An 11,109-nucleotide genomic window follows, 5' to 3' on the forward strand; every position below is an offset into this window, starting at 1 on the left:
AAATTCTTTAAGTGGGGGAGAGTTGTAACACCCCAAAAATTAGATGTAATGATTTAATGAAGTTAATCAGAAGAATTCTTTATTTCTTTTTATAATAATGGTGTTATGATGCTAGAATATTATGTTAGCTATGAAGAAATAGACATATGATGATTAATGACATGCTATAAGGATTATTATGATGAAAGGGAAAATAAATAAAGTAATGTAGAGGCGGGAGGTGTATAATAGAAGTTTTATTTAAGTGGGGGAGGGAGAAGTAAAAATAATATAAAATAGAATGACAGGAATAATATTATGAGGTTAGCCCATATATAAATAGAGAATTAACAATCAAGGTTGTCACTTTGCTGAAACGTAGAAGCAAGAGAAGAAGAGAGAAGAGGAGGAGAACACCCTAGTTTTGGAGACGAGAGTTGGAAAGCTGTGACTTCGAAGATTCGAGGTAAGGGGGAGATTCCTCTCACTTTTGGGTGTTTAATCTATGATGGGGGTAACTTTATTTAGTATGATGTGTTATTTTAATATGATTTATGATGGAATTATGGTGATGAATAAATGTTGTGATGTAGTTGAACGAATAGAATTGATGGAGATTAATTTAGGGTTTATAAATTGAAAATTTTGATCTTGAAAGAGTAGGTAATCTAATAAGATAATGGAAAAGTTAGTGTTTAGATGATAGGATAATCCCTAGGATGATTATCGGAAGTAGTTTTGAGGTTGGAACCATGGGATTGGATGAGATGTCGGTGAGTTAAGAATTAGGGTTTTGAGGTTGTTATAGATTGTCGATTGAATAGAAGTTTATTAAAATCAGGTCCAGATGATGTACAGTTCGTAGATTAATCATATAACAATGTTCTAATCAGTATTTTGGATTTTGGGTAGATGAATTCGGATTTTTCGTGTGAAATATTGATGTTTAAGCGTTTTTGCAAATAAGTGACTAAGTGAGGTTCTGGAAAATGGTTTTGGGGTGGTTTAAACTTGAATTTTTCTGTAGAATATGATAGAGCTTAGTGTCAGGAGCGTGTAGGCGAAAACGGCATCGAAAACGGATTAATGGTCTGGGTTTTACGCGCGAAAACGTGAAAGGTAGAAAATCTGATGTTGTCTGTCGAACTATGAACGTGCCACGATGGGAGCCCAACGTGCCACGATTTTTCCAGAAACGAAACCATTTTTAGGCTGCCCAAACGTGCCACGATGGTACCTCAACGTGCCACGATGTTGTGTTGACTTAGACTATTTTTGACCTATTTTTACGCCTCTAAAGGGTTCCTAAGATGTATAGTAAGGTCCCAAATCAATAAAATTAGATGAGAGGAGTTTAAATAAGGGTTATGAGAGTAGTTTCATAAGACATAACGAATTTAAAACAATATGAGTATCAAAAGTGTTAGAGAAGAACTAAGGTAAGAATATGAGTTATTCGACGACCGTAGTGATAGGAAATATTTGGTGAGCCTTAACCGTAATTTGGTGAGAGGGAGACATGACTATTATAAGGGAGAATACGAAAGGATAGTTTGTGGTAGTAGTCAATTATAAATTAATTCCCAATGTAACGGTAAGAGTCATACACTATTAAATCTAAATGAGGGAGTATTCTTAAGTGTCATTAGGATTGATTATCTCAAAAATCAAAAAGAGATTAGGTAGTGGAACGATGAAGGACTTAGAAGCGAAGTAGATAGAGTTGGGAGAGGGTAACTCAAGAACTAATGAAGATGAAAATAGTAGTAATTTAGGATAAAGGATAGATGCAACGACGAGACTATATGAAGAGTAGAAGCTAGGGTAAATTAAAGAGACACGATGGTAAAAGATTAAGGTAATAAATGACGTTAATGGTGTGGCAAAGTATGAAGTAAGGTACGAGATATGAATGGGTTGAAGAAGTGAAAAGACGATGATAAGAGGGAATGATAGAGTAGGTGGCTATGGGTAATTGATGAGGGTAAACATAACCGCCTTAAATAATAATGAGCTTAGGAAGGTTGTTAGGTTTTAGTGAGTAAGAGTTAATATAAGCGGTAATGTTAAAGAGTTGATAAGGTGTATATAAACGAGGAGAAGGATATGTGGGTTAAATGAACAGACAAGATGAAAGTTGAAGTGTGTCACGGGGAGTAAAATATGTAGAATGAAAATTAAACTAATTGTGGGTGTAAGATTTAGATATGATGTGAATATGACAAAATCATGAGTTAGACATAGGTAGACGAATATATGGTGTAAAATGATGATGAATTGATAATGACGTAAGATGATGATGTATGACGAATGACGTACTTGTTTTCTAATAACAAGTAATATGATGAGTAACTATGATGTAAAGATGATGATATGTTGTTTATGTGTCTTCTAAATGATGTTTTGGTGGGTCTTCATGCATCATATCATACTGCATAATGACGAATGACGAATGACGAATGACGGATGACGGATGTAAGTTTAGTAACACACCTCTGACTTACATTATTATGACGATAGGATCCGGTACCGGCATGCATGTAGGTCTAGGAATGAATTATGTTGCATATAGGTCATGTTAGGTGAACTTTGATATGTGCTAATGATGTGAATGTGATATGTGTGTTAAAGGTGTGCATAAGATGTATGTGTTAATGATGTATATGAAATGAATTGTATGAATATTATGATGAATGATTGGTGATGGTATGATGAATGATTGATGATGATTAGAGGAAGTACCGATGAAGATATGATTATCTACTTTATTATTCATGTATCCCAATATATGCTATGATGTGAATTCTCACCCCTTTGTTGTTGTTTGTGTATTTTGGTGTCTGTACCCTTGGGGTACAGATATTCAGGACGAGGAGCTTTAGAATTGCGAGATGCTTAGAAGGTGGTGATGGGGACATACTCCTGTAGCTATTATTTGGGATATTAAGTAGTCGAATAAATACGTGCTCTGATCTGTAACACTGGGGTTGGGTTAAACGTTGAATGTCCTTAAATTATGAAGTTTAAGCACTATGATGTTTTAAGCTGTATTTCCTAAATAATGTTAAAGATAAGACATTTATAATTATGAAATTTTATGAAGTATATTCCGCTGTTATATCTGATTCTCTATTATTTTATTATGTGAAAGATGAATTAATGTGTGTGACATCCTTTTTCGTTAAAACCATGACTATTATTATATAAAATGACCGTCGGGAATTAGGGTGTTACAATTATTGTTGAAGGCGGATCAATCGGTAACATACCTCCGAAATCCAAACCAGTACCACATGCATGTAGAGTCGTGTCTAAAAAATTGCATGCATAATAATTTATGTGCCATGTCTTATGTTGATTTTGGTGAATGATGTGACATAAAATAATTATGTGAATGATATGAATTATGTGCATTAAATGAACTATGTGCATTTATATGGATTATGTGTCTTATGTGAATATAAGTGGAGAGGAATATATGATTATATTTTCTACATGATATTGTTGGTGTAATTTGATGACTTAGATAGATGGAGATTAATGTATGAAACTCTTGTATGATTGATGTTGTTGATTTATGAAAGCATGAATAAGTGATATTTGAAATCCTGTCATACTATACTTGAATTCATAGTTTCTTATTGTTGAATGTAAACTTATCCTCCAATGGTTGTTTGGTTAACTGCCTCACCATTGTAAAATGGTGTAGACGTCCAGATACAAGACGCTTGAGACGATGTGAGTATTCGAGGAGTATCTTGAGGCTTCCTCCTTTCTTGCTTTTGGAATCTAGATTAGGGCTCTGATTAGGATTTTTTTGGGATTATCTATGTTGTTATGCTATGTTGAAGTTATGGAGATTTTTTTTTTATTATTTCGGTGTATCCGAGATTTGAAATATTCTGTTGAGATATTGTTATGATTTTGGAGATGTGATTTATTCGGTTGTGTAACTTTGATGAAAAATATTATATGCATGTATTGGAGTTTAATGATGTGCCACCTTGAGCATAATATGAATTAATTGTTGTATTTATATTTAAATATTACTGTTAGGGTTCAAGGGTGTTACATGTTGCCTTCTATTCAACGCTTATTTTAGGTCACTAGCTTGACGAAATAGGCTGCCTCCTATTCAACGCATGTTTTACATCCCGAGCCTGACAGATATGTCTAACTTGTCCTTAGGAGCCCCGGTCCTTCAGGCTTTGTGTCATCCTCTTCATCTCGAAATCAGCATCTTCCTCTGGCATGTACCCTCTCACTTTTTCTTCTTCAACTCCTCTTTTGGCATATGCATCCACAACTCCCTCAAGGAAAACCACTGCGGTGTTTCATATTTAGAATAAGTCACAGCAAACACCTGGCAGTCCTTTAGGGTTCTGATGATGGTCTGCCCTTTTTCACCCCCCCAAATTAAGTTCAACCTGAGAAAAGAATCCTCTTCCTAAGATTAGTGGAAAATCATACATGTCTCCGGTGTCAGCTATTACTATGTCTAAAGTGAATTTGACATCCCCTATGTTGATTGGGAAGTCATACAATATGCTAATCGCCATTTCGACCTGGCCATTAACATATCCAATTGTTTTATTGTATGAGCTCATTTCAGATTCCCTAACTCGCTTGCCTTTTTTAGGATCATAAGGTTTGTGTTTGCTCCGAAATTACACAAGTCATATCTGGTGTATGTCTCCTCAATGTACACAGGTAATGTATAAACATGCTTCACCATCGAACTTGAGTGCCACCGGTACCTCGAAGTTGATGCAAAATTCTTCAGTAAATGATACAAAGTCCTCCTCAGATGAGTTTGCTGTTGTTTTTAGCATTTATGGCAGAAATTTGATGCAGCAAGGGCTCTGCTTAGCCATCTCCTCTACTGGCATGTTTACTTGGTACCTTTCTAGGATTTGATGCAGCAAGGGCTCTGCTTAGCCATCTCCTCTTCAGCTACTTCTTTCTTTTTCTGCTCAATTTCTGCCTGACGAGTGTATTCCCCTACTTCGATTGCGTTGATATGTTCTTCCTTTCCAGTTGGTTTTGATTTATACAGCTCCTGCCGCTTGATATCTACTTCCTTCTAAAAATCGAGGTATCCCGACTCCTTCTCTAGTTTCTCCACAAAGGACGTTGTCACCTTCACCTTCTTGAATAGTGCTATTAAGTACTCTCATTCATGTTCTTTTGTTTCCTCTCTTATTGCCATTACTTGTGCGTGTTTGGTTGCTTCCATGGTTACCTAATTCACACAATAATCACAAGTTCGAGAAAATTTTCTAACAAAGATAAGGTTGTGCTTAATTTTGATTTTTTTAGGTTGGTGCTAACTCCAATGCGGTTACTTCACTTTACTACTTCCTAAATGCAATGCAGACTCGATCTAAATTAAATACTAATATTACTAATTTACTACTTCCCTAACTTTTTAAATGTTGCGATTTTGACCTCTTATTTAAAAAAAATGACAAATTTAGTCCCCTATGAATTACCCATTTACAATATTCGTCATTTTGATCAATTTAGATCGAGTAAATTTATTGAATTTAAAAAAAAAAAATTGCCCACATGTTAAATTGCTGAATTAAAAAATGAAAAAAGAAAAGTAAATTTGAGGGGTCACACGAGGTTCTAATGAAAAACAACAACTTCATCAATCTCCTCCTTCAATTCTTAATAGCAAGCAAATATACATCAATTAATCAAACTTAAACACTATCAAATGATTTTTTTTCCTTCTAATTAATTTAACACTTTAAAATTTAGCCTCTAACATCATTGAGCAATGAAGGAACAGTGGACGAATTTGTTGTCGTCTCAGAAGTGCCTTTATTATCTTTAGAAGTGCTTTTACTATTTTTTTTTTTTAAGAATCAAAAATGGAATATATTACCAACACAGAAGTGCTTTTACTATTGAAAGCTCTCATCGGACTAGCAAGCTCCAAACCCAGTTGAGATTTTCATGCATAAATTGTTGCATAGTGAAACATCATTTGAGGCTTTTGTTAGGAAACATGGTTTTCATGAAAACGTACGAGAGTAAATATCTTATCGCAATGAATTGATTGAATAAGAGAAAATGTGAAAATGAGGAAGATGGTACAAATGAAAAAATTTATCGAAATTTTATAATTAATTCTAACATTTCACTCTTAATAAATAATATAGTAAATCTAAGCAATTTTGTTTGACTGAAAAAATCTAAGCAATCTAGTTTTTGCTACCGTTGAAGTTAGATATTTAGTAAATTTAATTTTAATTAGACTCTAACCCGTGCGATGCACGGGTTTTGTATATAAATATTATGGTTTAAATGTGTAATTGGTCCCTGCACTTTTAACAGATTTTGGCATTGGTCCCTGCACTTTTTTTTGTTTGGCATTGGTCCCTGCAATTTGTAAAAATATTGGCATTGGTCCCTGTACTTTTTTTTGTTTGGCATTGGTCCCTGCACTTTGTAAAAATATTGGTATTGGTCCCTGCACTTTGAAAAAATATTGGTATTGGTGCCACGTGGCATGAAATGATTGGGACCAATACCAATATTTTTCCAAAGTGCAGGGACCAATACCAATATTTTTACAAAGTGCAGGGACCAATGCCAAACAAAAAAAAGTACAGGGACCAATGCCAATATTTTTACAAAGTGCAGGGACCAATGCCAAACAAAAAAAAGTGCAGGGACCAATGTCAAAATCTGTTGAAAGTGCAGGGACCAATTGCACATTTAAACCTAAATATTATATTGATTGTACATTCAATACTATCCTATGAAACGACTGCAAAAAGCAACAACAAAAAATGCAAAAATTACACTAATTTAAATTATTAAATTTATTTTCTTACCAAATAATATTACCAGGTTGTGTTCTTGAATTTCTTTTTTCTCAATCTTCATGTTCGATTACATTCATGTTAAAAGAACAACTAAAATAAACAAATTGAAAATAGTAAACATTTTTGAAAAGTCAGAGGGAGAAATCAAAGTAATGTTATAATCTAGTGTAGTGATTTTTGCAAATAAAAAGTCAGAATAAATAACTTCAAGTAATAATATATGAGAAACAAAGAGGCTGACAAAATTATCATCGAAATCAGTCAAATTATCAACAATTTTAAAAATGCAACTTTAATATCGTAACACGTAGTAAGCATACACCAAGAAACTGATCCTAACCGCAAGGGCCGTTAATTCTATAAAAATGAAAAGGAAAATGAACTTTTATGTGGTAACTGAAATAAGAAGAAATATGAAAAGGAACTTTTATGTGGTAAACGACATAAAACAACAACAACAACAACAACAACAACAACAACAACAACAATAATAATAATAATAATAATAAATACTGACATCAATAAAGGAACCATTAAAAATGAAAAGAAATTGTTATCAGAAAAGGAACCGCTAGGGCGTTTGCGTCTTTAAAAAAATGTTTTAGTACTGTGGTATATCAATTTTGGAAGCAACTATATTTCAATCAAAAAGGAAGTGACTTAGTGGTGAGAGTTGTAAAGTGTAGCCAAATGGTACCCGGTTCGAATGGTTCGAATCCTTGAAATCCTTGAAAGTGACTTAGTGGTGAGAGTTGTAAAGTGTGTAGCCAAATGAAGTGTGTAGCCAAGTGGTATCCGGTTCGAATCCTTGAGAAGGAAAGTGACTTAGTGGTGAGAGTTGTAAAGTGTGTAGCCAAATGGTACCCGGTTCGAATCCTTGAAAAACCTAATGGTACCCGGTTCGAATTCTTGAAAAACTTTTTTTTTTCATTTACCGGTTCGAATCCTTGAAAAACCTTTTTTTTTCATAAAAATTATTCAGACCCGCCAAAAAGAGCGGGATTAGGGTTAGGTCAGACTGTCTAACATTTATATATATTAAGATTAAGATAGTTATTCTATCAATTTTTTTCTCATTTTATATAGCAGTTTCAAATAGTTTAACGATGAAAGTCACACAAAATAAGTGTAGAGAAATGGAGAATTGTGACCTTGAACTCATGTCCTAACATATTAAATTTTTCCGCAATATTTTATCATCCAAGTGTATTTAGGACCCTCTTTTAAGAGTTCTCATAATACTAATACTAATACATTAAATCTTAATAGTTCAAGTTCATTTCAGTCACCAACTCTTAATAGTACAAACTTATACAAAGCCATTTTTAATAAATCTTTAAGTAAATTATAAGGCTCTTGAATATTCTATTTTAGAATATGAAACTTTTACACCATAGTTTTTGTTTTGACGGGAAAAAGTTGATTTTTACAATGTTTTTTGACTTATGTTATTCATCAGCCTCTTATTATCATGTATAATGCTTTCCTAGCCTCCTTAACTATGCTTCTAGCCCACTCCATAGTCAACAATACACGGGCATTATTTATGTTGCTTTTGTAGCATTATTCACAAATTCTAACAAACACTGGTTTCTTTTGTAGAAAAAGAAAGTGTTAGAAAATGGCAAACCTAACATGGGTTTCTAGAATGCTTTCTTGAGCAACAAAACAAGTGAAAGTGATCTTTTCACCAAAATGCATGCAGGTCGTGGTCAAAAGAAAAGTTTGTAGCATATGAAAAAGGCAATTGATGGGAAATACTCAATAAAATTATCTAGAGAGGTTGAAGAGAACAGAAGAGATGTCGCGATGCCGTTGACCGTGAAATACATGTCTGTTGTTGATGATAATATCAAACAATTGACTATGTGAATGAGTTTACTCCAACAAGTACATGTCACGAAGGTGTATGTGAATTTCCTTGATCTTTCCTTGATCATTTGAGTAAGCTTATATATAATATCATACATTAATTGTTCTTCTCACAATTCAAATAGCATCCAACATACAATATTCCATATCACTCTCTCATATCTCACTTCTTCTAATCCTAATTTTTTCTACTCTTTATACTGCAATGTCTTCGTTTTCTTTCTTATTTGCTAAGAAATCATCTTCGGTAACACGTAATCCTGAAATTCTTGAAGGTATGTTCTCTACATTTCATTAATTTTTACTAATATTCTTGGATTATGATATAATTAATTCACGAGTTAACAAATACCTGTTTATAAAGCATTATTGAATTGATTTTAAATTGAACATAATTGTTAACAGGACTTTCAGGCATTCGGATAAATGTTTACACTTACAAAGAACTCAAAAAAGCCACTAACAATTTCAGCCCGGATAATGAAATCAACCATGGTGCTTTTGGTCGTGTCTATAAGGTAACAAGCCCAGCAACTTTTATGTATTTGTTTTCATCATTACTTATTTAGCAATGAAACCTTATGATATTTTCGTTGATGATCAGGGAGTGCTGAAAGGTGGGAAGTTGGCTGCTATAAAATTTCTTTCAAATGAATTCGGTGAAATGGAAATGGGTGAATTCTTGACCGAGATTAATACAATCTCCTACACACAACATCCAAATGTAGTTGAATTATATGGTTGTTGTGTTGAAGGTGATCACCAGATTTTGGTCTACAGTTACATTGATAACAACAGTAGCCTTGCACATACCCTTCTAGGTAAATGCATTACAATTTTTTTGGTAAAGTTTTCTCGGAGATAATGGACATTATATTTCATCAGAATACATTTCATGACGCTCAACCACACATTGCAGGTGGAAATATCTACTTTGATTGGCAAACACGATGTAGGATATGTATTGGCATCGCACGTGGGCTTGCGTTTCTCCATGAGGAAGTACAACCACATATTGTTCACGGGGAACTAACCGGTACCAATATTCTCCTTGACAAAGACCTTACACCTAAAATTTCAGACGTTGGTCTAGCAAAACTTGTATCCGTGACTCGTGTTATCATCACCGCGTAAGTGTTTCCATTTATTCATTCATTGATTTCCTTGTTGCTTCGTATACGAGGATGAGGAAAGCATTTTTCACCAATTATGTATATCAAGAATTCAACAATGTGTGCTTTATTTTAGGTCTGTAGAAGCACCAGAGGTTATCATGACACGTGAATCAGATGTTTACAGTTATGGGATCCTTCTTGTGGAGATAGTTGGTGGGAGATATATCCAATCTATTGTAGAGCAAGTATGTGTGTCCTTACAAGTGTCTTTATCTTCTTTTTTACCCTCTGATGATCATATTGAACATACAAAAGTGTGTGTTAGAACTTGTAATATTTTAAATTTCAAAATGATATATAAAATTGTTTGACATGTTAAAGCATTCATATGCTGTAGATAACGAAGTATGCTTCCAGTGAATCAAATAGGCACTAAAATAAAATTACACATGCACTTCTGCATTATATCTTGAAAACACGACCCGACTAATTTCACTTTCATTTTGAACCAATGAATTGAGATACGAAAACACAATTCTTAGTATTAATCTTGAATCATAGCATTATTGTATTTTTAGACCATAGCTCGTATCGTAACTTATGTTCTTATTACAGACATGGGAGCATTATAAGCAAAAGAAATTGGTGGAGTTGGTAGACATATCACTAAACAAGGAGTTGTGTGCCGAGGAGGCTTGTAAATATCTGAAGATTGCCTTGCTTTGCATTCAGATTGATCCTAAGCTTCGGCCAACCATGTCTTCTGTGATCAAGATGCTCACCGGAGAAATCGATATCGACGAAAGTAAGATAACAAAACCAGTACGTATGGGACGGCATCACAGCATAGAGTAGCTGAAGCAAACATGCAGCAATAATTTTTCTTTGACAATAATTACGCAGAAATTTTTTATGACTAGAATCATGATAGTGAGTGGGAATATGTTGATGATTAGAATCACTAAATCAACCTTGTTAAGGGTTTTAGTTTTTAAACTTTTGAAATTTTAAGTTCTGTTCCCTTGGTCCATTCATTTCTCTCTTTTGATTGCCGTTGTATTTTAATTTTACCTATTTGTTTATTGGTGTTGGATTAATCTCATAGCAGAGAATAGCACAGTAGACACCACAGTCGAAGATCCTAATCCGTCTTATTTCATGTAAATTTGTTGACTACTCCACGATTTTGCGTTAAATTTTATTGGGTACGATGAAATAGGAAGTTTTGTGAAATCTATTATCTTGTAAATATTTCGACAATGGTTACAATTCAATAGTAATTTTTAAGAATAAATGAGAGTTTG

General features: G+C 33.8%; 1 protein-coding gene across 1 annotated transcript; it reads left to right on the plus strand.

The window, feature by feature from the left end:
- The first annotated feature begins 8,398 nt into the window (after nucleotides 1-8,398).
- LOC146899098 (cold-responsive protein kinase 1-like) lies at nucleotides 8,399-10,839 on the plus strand. Its single transcript, XM_085735013.1, has 6 exons — nucleotides 8,399-8,965; nucleotides 9,096-9,208; nucleotides 9,295-9,511; nucleotides 9,610-9,820; nucleotides 9,939-10,050; nucleotides 10,421-10,839. The coding sequence occupies exons 1-6, from the start codon at nucleotides 8,896-8,898 to the stop codon at nucleotides 10,658-10,660; spliced, it is 963 nt and encodes a 320-aa protein (XP_085591139.1). The 5' UTR covers nucleotides 8,399-8,895; the 3' UTR covers nucleotides 10,661-10,839.
- The last annotated feature ends 270 nt before the right edge of the window (nucleotides 10,840-11,109 follow it).

Source organism: Medicago sativa, chromosome 8 (assembly GCF_051527215.1).
Source record: "Medicago sativa cultivar Bolivia chromosome 8, Bolivia_mono, whole genome shotgun sequence".
NCBI classification, from domain to species: Eukaryota; Viridiplantae; Streptophyta; class Magnoliopsida; order Fabales; family Fabaceae; genus Medicago; species Medicago sativa.

Bases quoted from the DNA above. Each gene is read 5' to 3' on its own strand.
- LOC146899098 (XM_085735013.1), top strand. From the start codon at position 8,896: ATGTCTTCGTTTTCTTTCTTATTTGCTAAGAAATCATCTTCGGTAACA. The intron at 8,966-9,095 runs GTATGTTCTCTA...AATTGTTAACAG, and splicing joins TAATCCTGAAATTCTTGAAG to GACTTTCAGGCATTCGGATA. The intron at 9,512-9,609 runs GTAAATGCATTA...CACACATTGCAG, and splicing joins CCTTGCACATACCCTTCTAG to GTGGAAATATCTACTTTGAT.